At 41.8% G+C, this 25,245-nt stretch overlaps 1 protein-coding gene across 2 annotated transcripts in view; it reads right to left on the minus strand.

Annotated features, from left to right (window-relative positions):
- LOC126174517 (PAS domain-containing serine/threonine-protein kinase) overlaps positions 1-25,245 on the minus strand; it is a 284,535-nt gene that overhangs the window by 95,947 nt on the left and 163,343 nt on the right. For both annotated transcript variants that reach the window (XM_049921043.1, XM_049921042.1), the window contains exons 9-11: positions 20,392-20,529; positions 20,181-20,297; positions 12,164-12,525 (exon numbers count right to left, since the gene is read on the minus strand). In XM_049921043.1, coding sequence (XP_049777000.1) covers positions 12,164-12,525; positions 20,181-20,297; positions 20,392-20,529 — 617 coding nt within the window. The remainder of the gene's footprint in view (positions 1-12,163; positions 12,526-20,180; positions 20,298-20,391; positions 20,530-25,245) is intronic.

Raw genomic sequence — 25,245 nt, forward strand, 5'->3', positions numbered from 1 at the left:
AAGGCCGTTTACACCTCAGGGTCACCTGCAGGTCCACCGACTTTTTGCCTGAGCAGTCTATATCCATTGTGTGAGGGTCCGGTGAAATCTAGGTCATCAGCAGATGCCAGAATCTCCACCTCATCTGCAGACGCAGAGCTTGTGGGTAGCGGTGGTGTGGGTGCCACCGCAATTCCCTTGGTCTTGTGGACCTCCTTTTTAGATTTCTCTCGCTGTTCCTTGGGTTTCCCTGGCTGGGAGAACTTCACTGATTCAGTCTCCGGGACTGAAGATGAGTATGAAGCCCTACAACCAGCTGCTTTTGGGCTCTTCAGCCACTGGCAGGTGTCACCTTTCCTACTAGCAGAAACCTGGGAAGGGAGTGACCTGAGGCACCCCTTTCTAGCGAGAGGAGCCAAAGAAGACTTACGCTTCTCTGGCTCGGAAGTGGCGACTGATATCCCCGATGGTCGGGGTGCAGGTGGGGGGGGCAGGTGCTGCTCCTGAAGTATGTGGTGCGGGAGCAACAGGGAAGGAAATGCCCCCCACCATCAAGGAAGCAGATGTAATCTTCTGGTTCTGAGAGGCAACAGGAATGTGACGAACTCATGGGGCGACAACTGTCCTTGCGACGGCGGCGTAAGAGGTGGTCATAGCCACAGGATGTAGGTGCTCAATTTTCCTCTTAGCCTCAGAGTAGGTCAGTTGGTCCAGGGTCTTATATTCCATGACTTTCCTCTCTTTGTGTAAAATCCTGCAGTCTGCCGAGCAAGGTGAATTATGCTCTCCGCAGTTGACACAGATGGGAGGCGGGCCACATGGAGTATTGGACGCCCACAATCTCGACATTTGACTCTGGAGGTACAGCGGGAATACATATGGCCAAACTTCCAGCACTTAAAGCATCGCATCGGGGGAAGGGATATATGGCTTGACGTCACAGCGGCAGACCATCAACTTGGCCTACATTGGCAATGTGTCACCCTCTAAGGCCAAGATGAAGGCACCGATGGCAACCTGATCATCATTCTGACCCCGATGGATGCGCCGGATGAAATTGACACCTCACCTCCCTAAACTGGCGCGCAGCTCGTTGTCAGACTGCAACAAAAGGTCCCTGTGGAATATAATACCCTGGACCATATTTAAGCACTTATGGTGTGTGATGGTAACAGAAACCTCCCCAACTTGTCACAAGCGAGTAACGCCCGTGACTGGGCAGAGGATGCTGTTTTTATCAGGAATGACCCACAGCGCATCTTGGACAAGCCCTCCACCTCCCCAAACTTGTCCTCCACATGCTCCACAAAAAACTGAGGCTTCATGGACACGAAAGATTCCCCATCAACTCTCGTACAAACAAGGTACCAGGGCGAATGAGCTTCACTGCCATCCTTAGCCAGTCATTCCTCCCACAGTGTGGCCACAGAGGGGGACGATTTGGGGTCATTTCTTAGCACTGAAGTTAGGCTTTACCCACTTAGAGACTGCTGGCGGCAGACCACCAGCAAGAGATGACGTACTTCGCTTCATGGCGTGTCATCCGTCCTGATGCTACCCACTCCGACCAGGGGGCCTCTCCACAGGCGCAACACAGCCTCAGCGAGGACCACCTGGCAGGATGGCCACTGCCGAAATTCCCGATGCCCCAAGGAGGTGGGCATCTACTCCATGGCATACGTGGCGAGTTAATGGCACAGGCATCAGCAGAGCAATCCCTGAGTTGTCAAGGGGCTACAACCAACATGGTACATGGTGGCCCCACCACAACGGACTGGCTACCGTGCTGGATATGAGGTGTGGATATGAGGTGCTAAGAAGTCCATGGTAATTGTCAGCACAGAAAGTGACACTGCATAGTGGAAAATGCACCCAGGAAGGTGTCCTCGCCCAAGCAATGGAGAATGAGCGGCACTGCAATGCGACAACAAGAAAGTGGGCTAAACATCTCAATGCATGATGGATGCAATGCACCACAAAAGGAGGCCTTCCCCAACTGGCTCGCTCTTCGGGAACATTTAGAAAGATGGAGGTCAAACCAGACACGGGCCAACACATAAAGGCCAAAACGTGAGAGATTCCTTTTAGTTGCATCTTATGACAGGCAGGAATACCCTCAACCTGGAGGGGGATCTAAAATAAGTCTGAGCCTCCAGAGAAGCCAAGATGGAAATCTGCTGCCACTGCAATGTAAAATATGAAGACCAGCCACACCCATTTCTAGAAGGCAATCCTATGCACGAATCCAATAGGTCTTCGTTGCCTGTTGCAAAAAAGCCTTTTCAGTGGAGGCTAAGCAACAGTATAGTAGGCAGGTGTGTATAGAGTGGACAAGGTTTTATACGCCTCGTGCACCATAAGTAGATGTCGCCTGATGTGAAGTGACGGTTCACCAGCCTGTGCAAAGAGGCTTGATATAGGGCCTGTTCTGAATGCCCTGGAGGCCAAACGAATCCCTTCATGATGCATTCATAATTGAGCCGAGATTGCAAAAATGACAGCCTGCTCCCCATGTACGGTGGCTTAGACATTAAGACATTGTAAAATACTTAAAGCATTAAGTGACCGCGTTTCAGATTCTTAAGATGTGGTAACCATGTAAGCTTAATGTTAAATTTGAGCCCCAGAAACTTCACTGTGTCTTTAAAAATAAGGACAGTGTCCCTCATCCTCAACTCGCGAAAGTTTAAAATTTTGCGGTTGCAGCTGCCATCAGATTGCCACGTTGTGTACCATGATTCATCACTCCACACACAGTTTTTCCACTGTTCAATTGTCCAGTGTTTACACTCCCAGTCAGGTGTCGTTTGGCAATTACCAGCGTGATGTGTGGCTTATGAGCAGCTGCTCGACCATTAAATCCACCTTTTCTGACCTCCCGCCTAACTGTCATAGTATTTGCAGTGGATCCTGATGCAGTTTGGAGTTACTGTGTGATGGTCATGATAGATGTCTGCCTATTACACATTATGACCCTCTTCAACTGTTGGCAGTCTCTGTCAGTCAACAGGTGAGGTCGGCCTGTACACTTTTGTGCTGTACATGTCCCTTCATATTTCCACTTCACTATCACATCGAAAACAGTGGACCTAGGGATGTTTAGGAGTGTGGAAATCTCGAGCACAGACGTATGACATAAATGACACTCAATCACCTGACCACATTCGAAGTCCGTAAGTTCTGTGAAGTGCCCTATTCCGCGCTCTCACAATGTCTAATAACTACTGAAGTTGCTGATACGGAGTATCTGGCAGCAAATGCACCTAATATGAAAAATGCTTGTTTTTGGGTTGTCCGGATACTTTTGATCACATAGTACTGCCAAAGTTGTCTGTGCACTGTTATATAGTTATTAAATTTAATAGTTTTCAACAGTGTTTTGACCTGTTTATGATGAAATAACGATTTAATAAACTTTTGGAAACGTTCGTTCACTGTGTTTTTTTAGAATTTTCTGTGTAGTCTTTAGTAAATTTGGTGAGGTAGTTTTCAGCTTACATTTCTTATTGTTTCTAGTGAAATATTTCAGTAAAATTTTTATTCACTGTTTTAATTTCACTGAGTGTTCCAGTGGCCACTTGAATTTTTGGTTTTAGCTAATAAATTTTGTGAAGTTTTGTTGGTATCAGTATTAGCTGTGGTTTAGTAGTATTAATGAAGTCATTGCTTTCTTAGTAGAGAGAGAATTTAGAGACTGCTACTGTTAGTTCTATAAATAGTTCTACTGGTGTAACTGAACTCTAATAACGTAGACATTTTGTTTTTTCAGTAATTGTAAAATTTTACCATGAGTGAGAAGTGTTGGCTCTGTCGTATGTTCGTGAGTAATGGGTTATGGTGTGGGATTTGTTCAAAGTATTTTCATTTGGGGGGGGGGGGGGGGCAATGGGGAAGCCAGGGGGCATTCTAGTGAGATACTCTTGTGGGAATGCAGACATAAGTTGATAGAAGAGCGTATGATCTGTGCCCTTCAGATGCAGTTACAATACGCGAAGGAGGAACTAGATAGGTGGAGGAGGGTGAAGGATGCTGGGGAATGGGAACTGGCAGTTGGCAAGAAGGCAGCTAAGAGGAGGATGTATTCAGACAGTTGTACTTTGCGTATATGCAATACATTTGACCAGCTGTCAAGAGTTGAGTGGAGAGGAGCTTTTGTAGCTATAGGTGTACGAAACATGCAGCAGTCCTTAGAAATTAGGAGACAAGTCAGTTGCGAAGTGTAACAGAAAGAAGAAGGTTCTGCTGCTAAGGAGTTCGCATGGTAGATGTGTCGGCCAGCAGTTGCAGGAAGTGTTGGGGAGTGAGCACCAGGTCACTAGCATTGTGCAGGGTTGGCTCTGGTGGTGACAGCATACGGGAGTTACGTAGGAATTTTACAAAGGAGGATCACTTAGTGATAGCAGGTGGAGCAGGGAATAGGCTTGATAGGGACGGAGAATATGATATAGGTGGTGACATGGGAAAGATAGCTATTCAAACTGGTGGCATTAAATGTGCATTTCGTGCAACTGTTTCAGTGTCATAATTGGCCTCATCTTAATGCAGCTGTTGGGCATGTTAACGTGGGGCTGGAAGCGTACTGATGGCAGAGGGCATGAGTCACATTGCAGTGGTGCCAGCTGAGTCTATCAGTAGATAGGTTTCACTAGGCATGGCCTGCACCTCAATAGGTATGGGAAGGGGAGGCTGTCAAAGCTTACAGATGACAGTATAGTGGGTTGTGGTGGGATCGCTCATGGACAAATTCCTGTAGTAGTTGGTGTTAGAGCTGCACCTTCTTTAGAACAAAGTCAACTGATAGGTATACCTGCTTAAAGGAAGTCCCTCTAACTACGGAATCACCTTCGGAGGACGCCATGTTTCCAAGTAGGGAAGGGTTAGCATATTTCATCAAAATATAAGAGGTATCAGAGATCAAGTTAGTGAACTGTTTGTAGATGTTGACTCCCAAACTATTGGTATATCAGAGCACCACTTAAATAATTCGACAATTCAGATGCTTCTTTTACCAGAATACAGATTGGCTGGCTGTTTTTTAAGGAGTTTCTTGCAGAGTGTATGTAAAAAAACTGTATTCCGTTTGAGTCTGTAGACATATCACGGCACTGCACTGAACAGATATCTGAATGCTGAGGAGGGGCAGTTGAATTTAGTGAGACTTAGCTTCTAATTGTTGTTGTTTATAGTCCCCCTAACTCTGACTTCAGAGCATTTATGCTGAAGCTACACAGGGTTCTTGATTCACTTTACAGGTAGTACCAGAAATTAGTTATATGTGGTGACTTCATGTACTTGAACAGGTGTCACATATAATTACAAACTATGTGGGAAAGCTAATCCAACGGTAATAGAGAGTTTTTCAAACCTTGTCAAGGAACAAGAGTGGCTGTATATTTTTAGTGCCGGTAACATACATGACAAATATAATGCTTTCCTTCACACAATTCTCATGCTATTTGAGTGCTGCTTTCCATTAGAACATTCTGAATGGAGTACTAGCAGTAAAAGGCAGCCTGGGTGGCTGACTAGTGGGATAAAGATATTATGTAGTACAAAGCAGCAATTATATCAAAATGTTAGAAGTAGTCACAATCAAGCTACAGTAGCCCATTACAAACAGTATTGTAAGGTGCTTAAAAATGTTAAAAGGAAGGCAAAGAGTATGCAGTTGCAAACAGAATAGCTAATTCACAGGATAAAATTAAAACCATATGGTCAGTTTTGGAGGATGTGTCTGGTCAGCAGCACAAGGTTGACGATAGGAAGTCTGTTTGTAGTAAAAATATTTCTGTTACTGATACATCAGATATACGTACAGTATTTAACAGTCATTTTCTGAGCATTGCTGGTGAACTAAACAAAAATTTAGTTTCTACAGGGAATCATATAACTCCCTTGGCCAATGCCTTTCCAAGATTGATGTCTAAAATACTCCTCTGTGATATAGACAAGGGGGAGATTGAGTCAATAATTAAATTACTGAAGGCTAAGGACTCTCGTGGATACGATGGTGTGCGTAGCAGAATATTAAAGTACCGAGCGGCACATGTTAGCCCTATACTTAGCCATATTTGTAATTTTTCCTTTAGGAATAGTCTGTTTCCTGAACAATTAAAGTACTCAGTAGTAAAGCCGCTTTATAAAAAGGGAGAAAGGGGTAATGCAGACAATTTTAGACCTATTTCTATGCCATCAGTGTTTGCTGAAGTTATTGAAACAGCTGTTATGTAAGGATAATTGATCATTTTATATCACGTAATTTGCTATCAAATGTACAGATCGGCTTTAGAAGTCGTTTAACAACTGAAAATTCTATATTCTCTTTTCCCTCTGAGGTACTGGATGGATCAAGCAAAAGGTTTCAAATGCCAGGTATATTTTTTGATTTAACTAAGGCATTTCACTGTATTGATAACAAAATATTGCTCCAGAAGATGGAGCATTATGGAATACGGGGAGTAGCTCAAAATTGGTTCACCTCTTACTTCAGTGAGACAGAAAAAGGTCATTATTCACAGTGTTGAGAATGGCTGTGATGTGATGTGGGGTCAGAGTGGGGTACAGTCAAATGGGAGGTGCCCCAGGGATCAGTCTTGGGGCCACTCCTGTTCCTTATTTATATAAATGATATGACATTTCTAGTAACCCTAAAATATTTCTGCTTGCTGATGACACTAGCTTGGTAGTAAAGGATGTTATGTGCAACACTGGCTCGTTTTCAAATAGTGCTGTTCATGACATAAGTTCATGGCTTGTAGAAAATAAACTAACACTAAAACACAATAAGACTCACGTTTTACTGTTTTTAGCACTCAATTCTGCAAAACCCGACATTTTAATTTCACAGAATTGGCATATTATTAGTGAAACTGAACAGTTCAAATTTCTAGGGGTTCAGAGACTTAATGCTGCCATTTTTACTATTCAAATGGTATCTGAAGTATGTGATCGTTTGACACAAAAATCAGTCTACTTTGCTTATTTTCATTCGCTTATGTCGTATGGTATTATATTCTGGGGTAACTCTTTCCATTCTGAAAGGATATTTTGGCTCAGAAACGGGCGGTTCGGACAATAACTAGTGAAAGTTTGTGAACCTCATCGATCCCTGTTCACTAGCCTGGGTATTTTGACATTGGCTTCTCACACCCACTCACTCTTTACAGTCGTTCCTTGTTAACAATATCAGCTTATTCCCAAATATAATGAACTTTAACTCAGTTAATACTCAGCAGGAATCCAACCTGTATCTGGATCAGACTTACTTAACCCATGAGCAGGAAGGTATGCAATATACTGCTGTATCCATTTCCAATAAGCTAGCAGAAGAATTCAAAAATCTTAGCAGCAATCCACACGCTATCAAATCAATACTGGAGAGTTTCCTCATGGATCACTCCTCCTATTCCGTTGAGGAGTTCCTCGAAAACTTTAGCTGATTCTTATGTTATATTGTTGATTGATTTTACTTAAACGTATGGCTTGACTTTCTTTGGGTTCATAAATATTTTATTTTTATCTGTTATTACTTTTACGTTGTAATTATGTGCTGGTACGTTCCACGGCCTCTGAGATTTGCTCCTCAGTTTGGTCCTACGGAACTTTATGTGTAAATAAAATACAATAATAAACTTCTTGGTGTAAAACTTAAAGCCATTCTTCTGCACCCATTCATCCAAATGTCAAAGAGTTAATTGCAACTGACGTGTTGTTGTTGCGAGGCTTGAAGAAGAGCAAAACACAAAGAAATCGTCCACAAATAAGGAACACTGGACAGAACTTTGCACTATGGGTATGCTATTAATAGCTACGGCAAAGACAGTCACACTTTAAATGCTACATTGAGGTACACCGTTCTCCTGCTTAAAGTGATCAGATAGGACGTCACCGGCTCTGTATCTAAAATACTGTGGCGAGAGGAAGGACTGGATAAAAATGGGAAGACAACCACAAAAACACCATTCGTGAAGCGGCTCCAGTACGAGCTGCCTCCAAGTAGTATCACATGCCTTCTCAGTGTCAAAAAGTGCACCTAGAAGGTGATTCCAGTGTAGGAAAGCCTGTTGTATAGCTGCCTCCAGGAAAGCAAGGTTATCAGAGGTGAAGCAGTACTTCCTGAGCCCACACTGAAAGTGATTAAGGAGTTGTCTGGATTCTAAGACCCAGACAAGGTGGCGGTTGACCATCTGCTCCAAGGTCTTCGCCATGCAGCTAGTGAGGACAACACTATGGTAACTACTTGGACACATACGATCTTTTCCAGGTTTTAAAGGAGGAATTAAAGTTGCCTCACGCCACGAGTTAGGAAAGTGGCCTGATGTCCAAACGACATTAAAAAGGAGGATATCTTTGTTTCACCTTGTGAAGTGCTGCAGCATAACGTAGTGGATTCTGTCGTGACCAAGAGATGTGTCACGAGCTGCAGACAATGCAGAATCCAGCTCCCATGTGGAAAATGGACAGTTGTGATCTTCATCAGAGATAGACCGAGAGTCCAAACTGCACCTCTATCCAACCACTCTACGGCACTGGAAATCTAGATCCTGACTGGCTATTACAGTAACTGTGGCAAAATAAGCCGCCATAGTCTGGGCAATGTCTTGCAGATTGGTTTGGAGAGCACTTTGCTGATTTCAGCAGCCATGGGGCACTTCACTCTTCTCCCAGAAATTCTCCTGATGGTCTCCCACACAACAGAATTTTCAGTGGAACGATTAATGGCATTCAGGAACTGTTGTCGTGACCTCTTCTTGCTCTCTCTTCAGTAATGCTTCGCCCTCGCCACCTGAAAGGCTGCAAGAGTCTCTGGAGTTGGCCGATACTTGAACCTACCCTGAGCCACATGCCTAGTCCTAATTGCAGAGTAGCATTCGCCACCCCACCAAGGGACGGGTTGCATTGTCTGTTATCTCGTGAACTGTGGAATGGATGCTGCACAAAGATCAAACCAGGCCAACTGGCTATAAATCATCCACTTGGCTCAACCGAGCACCCATCGTGGTGGTTTCCTTTTGGGTTCCACCCCATCTGGCAGGTGATTCCAGATCAGGAAGTGATCACTTCCGTGCAAGTCATTGACCACTTCTCACTGAGCAGTGTGAGCAAGAGCTGGAGAGCAAAGCGAGAGATCAATGGCAGAGAACGATCCATTGCTATGTAGAAATGAGTGCTCTGTCCTGCATTTAGCAAGTATGCACATGATGACAAGACAAGCCTCTCAATTTCTCTACCCATGGGGCAGGTAGCTGCAGAGCCCCAAAGAACATTGTGTGCATTAAAATCATCGCAGAGGATGAAGGTGCAGGGGAGCTGTATAATAAGGTTGGTTAGGGCCTCTTTACCAAGTGCACCATGTGGGGGCAAGTAAAGGGAACAAATCATCAATGGATGATGCACGTGCACTGACATGGGAACTACTACTAAAGTTGTTGTAAGGGAGAGAGGCAAGGAGTGATAGTTGGTACTGACAAAAATAACTATCCCTCCTCTAGCTATCTCTCCACTCAGGTTGTCCTTTTTGTGGAGTACATAGGCTCGTAGCTCAGGGGTGAGCGATTGATGGAAATGAGTCTCCTGGAGACACAGACACAGTGCTCTACCCTGAGATAGTAGACGAAGTTCCTCCACATGTGTCCTGAACCCCTGCAAGTTCCACTGTAGGATGGGAGCCATTTCATCAATGTGGTTTTAATTTACCCCTATGTTTGCACCACAGAGGTGAAACACTTGTAGAGTGAGGGGGAGCAGAGGGGCTGCCTGGATCCAAGGCATCTAACTCCACACTGTCCTCCTCATCAGACAGACATGAAAGAATGACTGCCGATGGTGCTCGGGATAGCTTTTGACCCGAACGTCACGAACCTTTCCCTGTACCCTGTCCCTTCGAGGATGAGGGGGTAGGGAGGCAGTGAGAGGCACTCTGCGTGTTGTGTGCCTTCTTGACACTCACTACAACACTGTTGCTGGTCTTTTCTGTGGTGTGTGCTTGGGTTGCTTTATCCTTAGTCATTCTGTCTTGGCATGTACACATGCTGGTGGTGTATCATTGTACACTGGACAACATCTGCGTCGAGGCGTCGACCTTAGGAGCAGGTTTCTGCGCAGTGGATGCATAAAAAGTGGTGAAGACGGGAGGTTTCATCGTCTTATATTCCTTTTTGGCTTCAGCATAGGGGATCCGCTTGGTGACATTTAGTGCCTAAATTTTTCGTTCCTCTGCAAAAACAGGGCAGTCTCGCTCCAGACTGGGTAGCTCCCAGAGGAGTTAACACAGACTGTTCGAGATGGACAGTCAATCCCAGCTTCATGGGCTGCCTTTCCACTTTTTCCACAGATCGTTTCATCCCCGCAACTCAGCATTGTGTGACCAAGGCGCTGGCATTTGTAGCACCGCATAGGATTAGGTATGTAAGGCCTAACCCTAAGTTAGAGGAAACTTCCCATGATGTGATCAGGAGAATTAAAGGTCACAATGATGGTGGCAGTCTTCTCAATTTCTCCATTGTTCCTATGCATCCTTTGATCTACGTCCACTATCCCTTGTAATGCTCATTCCTGTTTAAGTTCGGCTATGTTGATATCCATAATGTCTGAGCAGCTAGGGAAACAAGGGTCCACTCTGACAGAGCCCCCTCTGCCTCAGTAAGCCTTACACAACTGAGGAGCGGCAGGTTCTGTGTAGGTTGCCTGCCAATGACTGTTCCACCTCAACAGCCGTGCATCTCATCAGCGGTCAAGCTGCGGTCCCCATTCCCTATGACACCATTCCACTGCTGCGCTGTACAGTGGCCGTTGAAGCATGCCCAGAGCTTACAGTAACAGGAGACCGGCAGTGCTTACCAGTCCCCAGCTCGGGAACCTCAGGGTTGTCAAGACCGTACTCACCGAACGAATGAAGAGCACAGCAGGAAATGTGAGAGGTCAAAGTGGTTGCAAGGATGCAATTTTGTGTCTTGGAGGCAGAAAACAAGGGGACGCTGATCTTCCAAGAGCAGCCACAATTCCTCCTTATGGGATTCTTTCTTTTCTTTCTTTTGCTTGTGCAGTTTTTCCCGCGGATATGCAGGGTCGGCATGGTTAATCAGATGTGGCAATGTTAGTTGAAGGGGTGGCCGGATGCCCTTCCTGCCGCCACCCCGTACCCCCCGGGAAGGAATTAGTGTACCCCAACTGCTACTAGTGTAATCCATGGAATAGTGCGAAAGTGTTCAGATGTCTGCGAGCCGTTTAACTGAGGCGTAACGTGGGGACCAGCCTGGTATTCACTTAGGGGGATGTGGAAAACTGCCTAGAAACCACATCCAGGCTGGCCGGCACACCGGCCCTAGTCGTTAATCCGCCGGGCAGATTCGATCAGGGGGCAGCGCGCCTACCCAAATCCAGGAAGCAGCGCGTTAGCGTGCTCGGCTAACCTGGCGGGTAATTCCTCCTTATGGGATGTAATGCCACAAACATTCCATTAGAGGAGAGTAATAATCTGGAAAGGGGAAGAGGGAACAAATGAAGGCACTTGGCAGCTGCTGAGTGTCAGCCTTCAAGGACTCACTGCTATAGGGTGCAAAGGTTTGAGGATCCTATTCCACGACATTGACAGAGGGGTCAGTATTCTCTCTGGATCAGCCTGGAGATTTATGGGCAGGAAAAAGTAGATGGTGTGCACCGACAAAATAGAGGTCAGCCAGGTGAGGGTATCACATGGTGACACTGTTTAAGAGGATCTCCGAGTTAGGGAAGGAGAGGGCCATTTGTCTTTGATTTCTTAAAGCCTTTGTGGTTGCAGATGAAGACTCAGATATTTGTTGGCTGGAGAGACATAACAAGTCTTTGTGGGAGTGTTCCTTTTGTCCTTTCTGGCCTCCCAGTTCTGAAGCAGTTGATGCCAGGAGGAAATGGACAGAGAAAGCAGAAAGGAGGAAATGGACAGGGAGAGGGGACAGAAGGAAGTTGAGAGAGAGGGGAGAAGACGATAGACATACAGAGAGCGAATGAGGAATTGGAGAGAAAAGGGGAAACAAAGATGGAAAGAAAAAGGTGGGAATATTTGGAGCATGGCACAGGAAATCGGTTTGTGGACTACATCTGGAGAACAGCGCCTGTTTGTGAAAAGCTCTATGAGACCTTCAGAAAATGATAAGCACAATATAATCACAATACCAAACAAAGCTTAAAAATATTAATTACTTACCCACATATGTTATTCACTAGTCCCAAATTAAGCCTATTTAAAGAATCTATGACTTCTGGCATATCAGTGCTACTGTTGCCATTGATAATGTCTTTGTTTTCATTAATTGAAAAAATATTATCACAGCTTGCAAGATTTGTTAATTCTAACTTCTCCCTATTGCTGCAGTCTTTAGAACAGACAGCGGAACAATCTGATTCATAAACTGCACTGCTACTGCATGATCTATCTGGATCCACATTCTCAACAGCAGAATCATAGTTGCTGTTGTCATCATCACCATCTTTCGCACCATCCAGATGTTGCAAAGGGCCTGGATATTCCAAATCTTCACAAAAATTTGGAATGATGTTAGTTATTTTCTGTGAAAAATGAAATACCTAAATTAAACAAACAACAATTAATATTTCAAAAAATTAAAAAAATAATGAGTACTATGGGGAAAATAGAACAGCTCACAAAAGGTATTAAGTCAGCTTTTTCAATACTATCATAAAGTTTTATGTAATAACAAAAATCCTCCATAGAATACTAACAACTATACCAGTACAGTACACATGAAGCACTGAGCAGCAGACAAACAATTTTTGTTCCAGTCACATTTAGAGCACAGCAATGACCACACGTCCAAGTTAACAAATCAATTGTTCACTTTCATACAGGGATAAATTCCTGTATGCCGGAAATGAAGTCTGGTATGTTTTGTGCACTTATTATACCTCTGAATTGTTGAGCAGGGAATATTACTTTGTAGAAAACATTTGAAGAAACGTTTTCAGTTGAGATTGTCAATTTTTCCCCAGTTGCAATACATACTTACCATTTACTGCTTCAATCTGTTGGTATCTCTCTAGCAGCATGCCTTTTTCTCCAGTTTCCAATAAATTTTAATTCGGTCATAATGCAGTTGTTTCTAACTTCTGAGCACATTGTTCGAGTTCTCTCTTAGTTTTATCTGAGATGGGAATCTAACACTACCCTTCAAAAATTTATCTCCATTCAGAATTTCATATTCTTCGATCATCTCTTTCAGACATGTTCTGATTTCTTGGAGCTATTTGCTCTAGGGAAATTCTCACAGCTGACATCTTCAAGAATTCTTTTTCATATACCCCTGCCCCCTCGCATTCAAATCAGATAGCCATTTAACTTCATTGTAATACGATTTTTTTTTTTGTTACATTTAGCTGTTTTATTTTCCTCCAGATATATTTGTTACTCCAATTCCTGTGTTCATCACTGTGTTTTACTGACCACAGTATTTTTCTTAGGATTTTTCCTCTCTTTCTTTACCCTGTTTTCTACTACTTAGTCTTAGTGAAATCCAGGCATTTGGCTGCATACAAAGGTTCAGGTTTTACTGCAGTAATATAATACTATAAATTAACAGGAGAGAGTTCTTTTATCGTTCACATATTTAGTTAACTGAAAGGGCATTTACATCATCTTTACTCTGAGTTTAGTAGCCTCCCCGTCACAGCTGTTTTTCTGTGGTAACTCACTAAGATGCTTTAAACCTACTGAGTCAATTTTTCAGTAATCTGTTCTCAAGGAATTTGGAGCTTGTTTTTATATTTGCCATATATTTAATTTTTGCATAATATTTTTGAATGACTCTTTCCTGCCATTACTGTATTTTTAAAATGTTAATTTTTCTTGTTGCCACTGCTGTGTCTCCAGACAGTATTGCAACACTGAGGGCAAAAACTAAACACTGACTAAGTTAGTTTGTTGATCACAGACCAATTGCATCTGGTCATTTACTCCAGTCTTTCTGAGCTGTTCTTCCCATTCTCAAATCACCTTTCCAAGAATACAATTGAACAGAATAATGGATTACACCAGCTTTTGTTTAACAACTGTTCGCACATTCAATACTTCTGATACCTATCCAAAAAGTTAACTTTAGATTTTGCGTTTACTAGTGTTTGTTGAATTATGTATGTAGTTTTACCATCCACACCAAACTCTTCCAATACTTGAAACAGAGATGTTCTACACTCCTGGAAATTGAAATAAGAACACCGTGAATTCATTGTCCCAGGAAGGGGAAACTTTATTGACACATTCCTGGGGTCAGATACATCACATGATCACACTGACAGAACCACAGGCACATAGACACAGGCAACAGAGCATGCACAATGTCGGCACTAGTACAGTGTATATCCACCTTTCGCAGCAATGCAGGCTGCTATTCTCCCATGGAGACGATCGTAGAGATGCTGGATGTAGTCCTGTGGAACGGCTTGCCATGTCATTTCCACCTGGCGCCTCAGTTGGACCAGCGTTTGTGCTGGACGTGCAGACCGCGTGAGATGACGCTTCATCCAGTCCCAAACATGCTCAATGGGGGACAGATCCGGAGATCTTGCTGGCCAGGGTAGTTGACTTACACCTTCTAGAGCACGTTGGGTGGCACGGGATACATGCGGACGTGCATTGTCCTGTTGGAACAGCAAGTTCCCTTGCCGGTCTAGGAATGGTAGAACGATGGGTTCGATGACGGTTTGGATGTACCGTGCACTATTCAGTGTCCCCTCGACAATCACCAGTGGTGTACGGCCAGTGTAGGAGATCGCTCCCCACACCATGATGCCGGGTGTTGGCCCTGTGTGCCTCGGTTGTATGCAGTCCTGATTGTGGCGCTCACCTGCACAGCGCCAAACACGCATACGACCATCATTGGCACCAAGGCAGAAGCGACTCTCATCGCTGAAGACGACACGTCTCCATTCGTCCCTCCATTCACGCCTGTCGCGACACCACTGGAGGCGGGCTGCACGATGTTGGGGCGTGAGCGGAAGACGGCCTAACGGTGTGTGGGACCGTAGCCCAGCTTCATGGAGACGGTTGCGAATGGTCCTCGCCGATACCCCAGGAGCAACAGTGTCCCTAATTTGCTGTGAAGCGGCGGTGCGGACCCCTACGGCACTGCGTAGGATCCTACGGTCTTGGCGTGCACCTGTGCGTCGCTGCGGTCCGGTCCCAGGTCGACGGGCACGTGCACCTTCCGCCGACCACTGGCGACAACATCGATGTACTGTGGAGACCTCACGCCCCACGTGTTGAGCAATTCGGCGGTACGTCCACCCGGCCTCCCGCATGCCCACTATACGCCCTCGCTCAAAGTCCGTCAACTGCACATACGGTTCACGTCCACGCTGTCGCGGCATGCTACCAGTGTTAAAGACTGCGATGGAGCTCCGTATGCCACGGCAAACTGGCTGACACTGACGGCGGCGGTGCACAAATGCTGCGCAGCTAGCGCCATTCAACGGCCAACACCGCGGTTCCTGGTGTGTCCGCTGTGCCGTGCGTGTGATCATTGCTTGTACAGCCCTCTCGCAGTGTCCGGAGCAAGTATGGTGGGTCTGACACACCGGTGTCAATGTGTTCTTTTTTCCATTTCCAGGAGTGTATTAACAGAGTCACATGCCTTTTTGAGGACTACAAATATACTGACACAGAGCACATATATATATATATATATATATATATATATATATATATATATATATATATATATATATATATAGGGAAACATTTCACGTGGGAAAAAATATATCTAAAAATAAATGCCTTTTTGAGGACTACAAATATACTGACACAGAGCATATATATATATATATATATATATATACATATATATATATATATATATATAGGGAAACATTTCACGTGGGAAAAAATATATCTAAAAATAAAGATGATGTGACTTACCAAACGAAAGTACTGGCATGTCGATACACACACCACAATTTTTTTTTAAATTTATGTTTACAGTTACTATTTCATATCTAAAAAGTCATCTATTGGGCACAAGGAGTGGTCATTCAGAAATTCTTTTAATTTGCTTTTAAATGTTGGTTGGCTATCTATCAGACTTTTAATGCTATTTGGCAAATGAGTATAGATTTTTGTGGCAGCATAATTCACCCCTTTCTGAGCCAAAGTGAGATTTAATCCAGAATAGTGAAAACCATCCTTTCTTCTAGGATGATTATGTTAAGACTCAGGATACACTCCATACCTGACCACCTCTTTCGAAATCCGTTTTGATACAGCTCGATCTTGCTATCTACCTGCCTCTCTAGTCTATTATGTAGCACTTTAGAAAGGACCTTGGATGCAACTGGTAACACTAATACAATTCCTCTCAGAAGTCAACACAGGTTTATCTTATTTCTTATGTCAAGGATGAAAGGATGAATTAATACACACTTCCAATGGTCTGGAATTTCTTCTGTTAACCATAATGTTTGCATTATTCATTTTAATGTTTGCAGTCAATTTCCATCTGACAGTTTCAAATTATTCTATGACCATTCCTTCTTCACCTGTTGCTTCATTGTATTTTATATCTCAAATGGTTTCAGAACATTTGTTCTGATTGAGTAGCTTTTATTCTGGAAACTTCCCCCCTTTCAGAAGCGCTCTCTCTCTCTCTCTCTCTCTCTCTCTCTCTCTGTCTGTCTGTCTGTCTGTCAGTCAGTCTGTCCCTTCAGCAACACACTTTTCACAGCAGCAGTGGTCTGAGGTATCAGTTCCAGATTTCAAATCAGCAGATTACGAGATGAGGTCGATGCTAAAAATGGAATTTCATTTATATTTTCTTCTTTCTGTGCTCCTGTCTTGGATTGTTTTGCAACAACAAAACCAGCTACACATTTTAAATCACAGTAAATACATAGTTTTTACAGGTGGCAAATTTTCCATCAATATTTCTTATTATATTAATGGCACTAGAAGACTAATGTTCAAATAAATTACGAGAATGCAGCAACATAAAATAATAGACAGCCACCAATATTTCATGAAGTTAACACCCTATCATCTTCAAGGTACCAATAAAATGAGAAATCTCTGTAGATGGGCTGAATTCAAATGCTCTACTAAGCTGCACTAATTTTCACCACCACAAAGCCAAACAATGAAAGTATCATCTACATAACTAAGAAAGGCATGCAGGACTCAATGCTGCCAATTGCAAACTACATTTCCTGAAATCTTTGATAAAAATATTAGCGACAATAGGTAACAAATTGCTTTCCACTGCAACTCCGTCAGTCCACTTATCGAACTGGACATTGAAAAAATGTAAGTGGATGTCAATACATGTTTAGAAAGTTAGCTAATTGAAACATCAAACCTAACTACCCATGAGGAAACTGATGGAGGAACATGAGTGAAGAGAGTCTACATAAAAACTTACTAGAACATCAGATTCAGTCAAATGTAATCTCTCTAATCAGTGTATGAAATCAGCTGAATACCTGCAATGTGCACATTGGCCTAATAATGGGTTGAGTAGCAAAATTTGACTTTCAGGATTTAGTGGTGGATGTGTTACATAAACACTTCTTGGGCTTGCCACCAGATAAAACAGTGCAAATCCCACAATATTCCATTAAAACAACTTACTGAGGCAATGGTTATTACTATTTTCACTGCCGCAAAATGCAACTGGTGATACTCACCTGGCAGCAAAACTTATTGTGACCAGACACTGCCACAAGATAGTTATGTTGTGTCTGGCAGCATTGAACACAACAACCACCACTGCCTGAATATGGCAAATATCTGTTTTGATGAAATATTACGAGATTTGCGCAACACAATCTTGTGGCAAACCCAAGAAGTGTATTTGTGAGTAGTAACTTGTTTTGATACACAATACGATGTGAATGCTGACAAATAGACTTCAGACGAATTCCATCTCTATAAATTTTCAGAAGGCATGTAATCTGTGAGGAACAAGCCTGTTGATAATATTTGACAATAAGAAAATTTTCTTCAGAAAGGTCTTAGCCTTACTCTAATCCTTTTTGTCAGGTCAGCACCGAGTGAGCAGTTTGCTGGATCACATGGTTTTCTCATGCTCATTTCATGAAGAAATGGCATTAGTTCATTTATATTACATGAGTTGGGCATGTCTTTGCTGTAGACCATAACACATGAGTAGTACCTACAAAGATTAAAATTAGAGATAGAAATAAACCACATGCACGATAGCATTAGAATAATTCAAATAATGTTGGAAAACTGCTGATATGTTCAATCATCTTGCCACTCGCTATAAGCTCAGCAGAAACACAATTAGGGCACATAGGCCTTGTTTTTATATTGATTGTGGGTTAACTTCTTTCTTTGAGATGAAAGGAAATTTGTTTTCACATCTTAGGCCAGCTCTTGCCTTTTTATCTGGCCCCATGTTTCTTTGCAGTATTTTTCATAAACTTGAGGTTATGTTGTTCTCTTGCTAGGACACGAAAGTACCGTAATTTAACCTGACAAGGTTCTTTCTTAAATTCATTGTTTGAAAAATACAGGGTTGTCTTACATTCGTAGAATAAACTGTTGTTCCCAAGGTCAATGTTTGTAGGTGCTATAATAGTGTAATGTAAAGGCCATCTTACATTTACAGATGAAATTTCAGCACTTGAGTTCCTGCTTAGATTTAATTTGAAGAATTTAGAAGTGTTGGGGGGGGGGGGGGGGGGGGTAGTGGCACCAGCTTGGCCGAGTAATGCGAGAAATGCAAGTAGGGGAGCGCTGAGTGAGCAGTAAATTTCATTGTGCTGCCAGTCATGGAAATTTATACCATGCAGCTTGCTTTTTATGGACATCTTATGTTTAAAATGCCATTTGTTTGAATTCAATTGTAGGTGAAAGTGACATGATTTTAAAATTGCACAAATACTGAATAGCAGTGTATGTTTCTAGAGGAGACTAATTAATGCCAACAACAGTATTTTCACACAGAACACTTTAAACAAGGCACAACAACAACAGCACTACAGCTGCTACTGTTCTACAGCACTATTGATTTCCCAGTGTTACCCTGAAGTGGTAGAGTTTCTTATGATTCAGCTGTAGGGAGCCAGAGAGGACATAATTTTGTTATTGTTCAGTTTGCTTATACACTGTCAGAACTGTAAATTTTAGCAACTGATAATGTATGCAAATCAAAACTGTGACTGTTGAGATACAAGGATCTAGAAGTTCGCAGTTTACAAATACAATAAGACACTAACACTAAGTTAATGGTGATTCATGAAGCAGAGAGCATGAAACAACTGTGCAGCTAGAAGTAAGTTTGACACAGAAGTTAATGTTCGTAGTCTGCATCAGATGACACACAAATCAAAAACATCAGCCCTACTGGCCAAGCTTCCAGCGGACTGAAGCAAGGAAGGTTTCATGAATTTGAGCAACAAGTTGCTCAGTATGAGCACGAGATAAGCAATGAAGGCGACTTCCTGCAGCATTTAAGGAAAAACAACTTACATAGCAGTGTCATATAATCAGTCTAAGAAAATAGACTATCTGTTTGCTAGACACATACACAAACATCGTAATACTTCCCAATGGCATAACATCACAACTTCACGTAATGGAAATTGTTGCAAGTAGGCCTTTTAAGGCTCACCAGCATGGTGGTTGAAAATAGTAGTGCCATACACTACTCACTTAGATAGTAAGCAAAAAAGAAACCAGCTGTGAGTCGTCGTGCCGCAAGCTGATTTCTATTTCGGCAAGACGACTGTTGACATTCCGCTGCCACAGCGGAATGTCAGTTTGTACCACCTTTTTCAGGTTCTGCACTTCCGCATTTGAGCCCACATCTTTGGCTTCAATCGCGGCGTGCACTTTCTCGTCTATTTCCTTTATAAATTCGCTTTCCACTTTGTGCACTTGTTCGGACACTTTGTGCTCAATTACTTGATCTGTGTCAAATAAAAATTAATGTAAATCACTTCTCACTTCTTTCTGATTATTTTGTTTCTACTTTTATTACCAAAATTTGGACGATCACCAAATGCCATAAGTTTTTTTGTCAGATACTTTATATCTAAAAAATAAATAAGTTTGTAATTTAGATTAGTCATATTACACTAAAAATAAAATTTTATTGAAGGGCCTCTCCTGCCTGCCCCCCCCCCTGCCCCCCACCCCCAAAGAAAAGGTGAGGGATTGTCCTATAGTTAGGTAAATTGAACTGAAGAAATTTTACCTGTCCAATTAGCTCAGACTGTGGGTACCCGAACATCATGTGAGTAAAATGATGGTTACAGCTCTCCACTACCCCATCTTCTGCCAATACAACCAAGCCACTCATATTTGCGAACACCTGAAAACAAAGTTACACACAAATAAATCATTCCAATAAATTATGTTATTTCCAATGTTATACATCTCAGTAGACTCCTTACAATCCAACATACCCATATAGTGAGCTTATAACATTTCCTGATCCCACTGTCTGCCTCTCCATCTCCTTTCGCTTCTTCTGATATGCGAATACACACAGGGAATGTTGCTCCTTCTCGGGTACGTCCTGTGGCTTTCTGCTTCTTTACATCCTAAGGGTAAAAGAAATCCTCAAATATATACTAACTGTTGGTAAAATAAATAAGTTTGTAACAGACTTTATTTAATTTTACAAGTTGAAAGAAGGGGCTCCATTTGTAATGCAAATAACGCGTTTAAATTTTGATCTAGCAATGTATTCATTTACCAATAGCAGACTTTTCTCTTCTTTCATCGTTAACTTCTTTCTGTCACCCCTCCTGCTCCCTTTCAGAAAATGTTACTGAAGTTCTATCTGGTCATATATTCTCCCGTTTACTAATTTTCTCTTTTTAGTTACCCATTAAGGTCTGATTACAGATTTTCTTTTCTTTTTTGATGGGGTGGGAGTTGGGGGAAGCAGAATACTAAGTAGTTTCAGTTAGCATCATAATGTCAGAAGATTACAACAAAATTAAAAAAAATGTTGTGAGAATACTTTTTCCTTAAAATTAATTTATTTAAAACATTACTTGCTCATGAACAACTATGAAGAAAATACAGAAACAAATCAAATCAATACACTGTTTGAACACCTCGACTCCAAAACATAAGACAGCTCATTTATGTTCTAATTTGCCATGCAGAAGTGCTTCACAATTCAGGCTTTGCAACCACAAAAACTCTCAAAGTTGTTGAAACCTTTTAAACATTGTTGTATAGCAAACCAGCAACAGTTTGAAAAATAGTATGGGATGACAACCAAAGACTGCTTAGAAACTATTAATCTATTACTATTATTATTGTTTGTTTCACATCTGGAATGATAGCATAATGTCTTCTACATGTAGGAAGTATGAGAGAAAGAAAGGGGATAAAAACTTATTGAAACAGTACATCTAATGCAAGAACCGGTTATTGTGGTACTCTTCTTGGGTTAGCAGGCAGATCTAAAAATCTACTTGACACAATAGTTCAGTGGTCCAGCTGCTTGCCATCTTCAGAAGAGATGCTGTTGCTAAGCCGTACTAAACTAATGCAAACACGTAAAGAGATGGCTCAAAGAAGATTTCAAATCTTGGGCACTGAAGGTAGCAACTTTAAAACAAATCTGTTTTTGGAGTATACTAATGACATGTTCATGATCTGGCCATACGTATCAGATGTTCCAACTCTTGACAGGAACATTTTAATTGCCTTAACCTCAGCATCAAATTAATGATCAAACTAAAAAGTGATGGAAAGCTCCCAATTTTTTATGTAATGGTCAACAGAAGTGACCAGCTGCCGTCCACTGTACAAATGCGATGGAAACTTTATACAACATTGGAACGAAGCTCATATATCCTCTTTGATACCAAAACATTAACACAGTCTGTGTTTAAGCAGATTGTGTATTTCAAAAAACAGACCACTTGAATCTTGGAGTTTTGGTCATCACTGGAGGCATCTGAAGATTAATTTAGATCAGTTGCTGGGAACATATGTTCAACAATTGGGAGAACTAAGAACAACAGATTCGATATCAAGAATTTGCCTTGGGCACTGGCCAAAATTTTGGGCTTAGGAAGGATAGAACATACAAAATACCTTGTCACCGAGGGAAATATTATATACACACACATTTGGCTACAGAAGTTATGATAATCTTCCACAACAGCAACTTATTCTTTCCAGCCTTTACTACTGGGTGGTGTTATACAGAGTAAAACGATATAAGGTTCCAAAAAAATCCTGTTAGTATAACACAAGTAATTGATTTAAAACATCTAGTAACTTGTTTGCCGATTTCCTATGGTTGTCCCATGGAGGAAAAATGGAAGGAAGAAGAAAAAGGAAGTTCATCTTGGGTAAATGTTTTTGGAAAATTAGACACTGGAGAGCTCACACAGATTACATACTACTTGTGGAAACATAATGCACAGTAGACCGGGAGAATTCATTGAACAGTATCAAATCACAAAACACTACGGGATGTCTGCTCCACCCCTCCCCTCCCGCGTCCGGCCATTCTGATTTAGGTTTTCCGTGATTTCCCTAAATTGCTCCAGGCAAATGCCTGGATGGTTCCTTTGAAAGGGCACGGCCGACTTCCTTCCCTAATCCGATGAGATCGATGACTTCGCTGTTTGGTCTCTTTCCCCAAAAACAACAACTATCCCTCCCCAAACACAGGTACACTTACGTCAGCAATCGGTTCGTGTTACTGCTGCATGTACTGAGCATGAGTCACAAACACAGGCAACATTGGCTGACAATGCATAGAACATACATAGGAAGCTGAGAAACAAATTCTGGGGCACATCCATGAAGATACTACTCACAGAACTAGAAGCATCGTCCGCCAAATGAGTATATCACATGCTGTAATTCATTGCTCTTTGAAACAGGAGATTTCCCTCTGGGACAAGAATTCTCAAGAGAGGTCTTTGTTAGGAAGTGCACAGCATGATTTTGTGTAATTGCTCGTCACAGATTAAGCGTGTTTCACTTGCAACAGAATAACTAAATTCCATAACCGCGCCAAGTAGTAGCAACACATTTTCAGTGCCACTTTTCTGTGAACGTATGGGCAGATTTAATTGACGTATTACGTTATTGGGCCTTACGTTTTACCTGCTCGATTGACTGGCAACAATTACCGAACGTTTCTAGAAGAGACATTGCAACCATATTTACTGGAAAATATTCCATTAGCAATAAGTCATAATGTGACTACTCCACCCCTCATTGGCCACAGAATACGAAGGTTTTTGAATAGACAATTTCCAGGGCGATGGATAGGAAATTTTGGTTCAAGCTGACGGCCAGTGCGTAGTCCTGCTTTAAATCCACTGGATTTTTACTTTTGAGGTCATACGAAAGAACTGATTTACACTAAGCAAACATATAATGTGGACAACTTACGATGGGGATTTTCGATGCCGCCAGTATCACGAACGCAAATACGCATGTATGTGACTAAGTGCCACGAAACTGGTTTTGCTGTAATGAAGCAATTGTCGAATCAAATGGCAGCATTTTGAACACTTATTGTAGTACTGGTGTAACACAAAACAAAGTAATTAGGGTTTCATTTTCATTATGGTACTGTTGTAGAAAAGGAAAATAATTGAAATATAATTTTTGTTATGGTATTGTCGTAAAAACAGAAAACAGCTGGTTGTAATTGATGTTCAAAAAATTACATGGCAATTGGTTGATGTTGCACTAAGAGAAACACATTTTATTTTATATTAGCTTTTCTTTACAACCATGACCTCCATTATTGTGATGATGTAGTAGAGAAAACATCTGATTGTACTTAACTGATTATTTATGTAAAACAAATTACACATTCTTGACAACCCAATGACTGTTTAATTTGCTTGTTTCGGTAGTACATAGCCACTGCGCTGCATCATTGTACACATCCAATATTTACACTGCTCTGGTTCGTCTGTTGCCTTTCTCTGACCGCTGCGCTCATGTTGGTAATACACAAACAAGGTCGTGTGCCATCAGTTGACAATGTAAACAGGAATGAGTCTACTTACAAACCTACAAATATCTGTCCTTTAGGAATACAAAAATACAGAACGTGATACGATATTTCATTAAACTTTTTTGCCAAACACACCAAGATGTACCATCGTGAAATTTTGGCAGCTTATACTGTTTACACCCTGCATTTACACATTATATTGGAGAAAGCACCGATAGATTTTGACGTACTTCTTGCGCATTTTCTGTGGACTATATAAGATCATTGTCTCTGCTGCTGGCATCAGTTTGCCACGACCCAGCAACAGCATCTCCCTTGAAGATGCTGGGAGAGGAGGCCACTGAAATATTCTGTGAAACTGATTTTAGCATTCACCAGAAAACCCAAGAAGAATAACGCATGCTGCTTTTCCCAGGTGTTACAAGAACCAAAGCAACTTTAGAATAATCAGGAAACATCTGCAGAAACTGCCACTAAATTCTGTGTGTCAAGCAAAGGAACTTGTAAAATGTGGGTGGTTATAATATAACACTGAAATAACAGGCTAGCAGAAATCTGTTACCAGTAACTGTCATCCAATATAAGTAACATAAAATAATGTTATAGCAGTCACTGGGTTGGTTGTACTTAGTATTCTGTCAGGAGTGAATCTGCTGCTAAGTAAAGGTAACCAAAACTAATTTGGTTACAATGAGGGACCAGCTGAAGAGGAAACCACACCAGAAGTACTAACCTAACAATTATTAATTTTTACTACAGAACTTAAGACTGCCTATAATAATTAGTTGCAATTACTATTTGCAGTACACTACTGCACATGAATTACAAGTACATTAATGCTGAAAAGTGGGCAAAAGTTAACAATGTTTTGAAGCAGATTTTGTCTGACATTTGTATTCCTTCAATGGTTGCGACATATTTTTGCCAACAATTATAAGCACGTTCACTTTTCAACGGCAAAAATACTTCAGATGAGTTGTAACTTGGGGCATCATTCTCCTTTGATTTCAAATTTTACACACTTCTTTTCCTAATACAAATCAATGACTTGTCACTGAAGTGTTTCATTTGTCAATGATACGTTTGTTACAGATTCAGGTCTGGTGCTGAATAAGGATACAAGTAATACATTGAAGTGAAGAATTAGTTCCCACTTTACAGTTAAACAGACTACCTTGATTATGATAAATTTTACTATTAGACTGAGAATACATGAATCGTTCTTGGCATGTATGTACTTGGAACCCTCAGAAGGCACTGAATACAGCTCATTTTGTGATCATAATATTTTTCCCCTTGAACTCCT

The sequence above is a fragment of the Schistocerca cancellata genome, chromosome 1 (genome assembly GCF_023864275.1).
Source record: "Schistocerca cancellata isolate TAMUIC-IGC-003103 chromosome 1, iqSchCanc2.1, whole genome shotgun sequence".
Classification (NCBI taxonomy): Eukaryota; Metazoa; Arthropoda; class Insecta; order Orthoptera; family Acrididae; genus Schistocerca; species Schistocerca cancellata.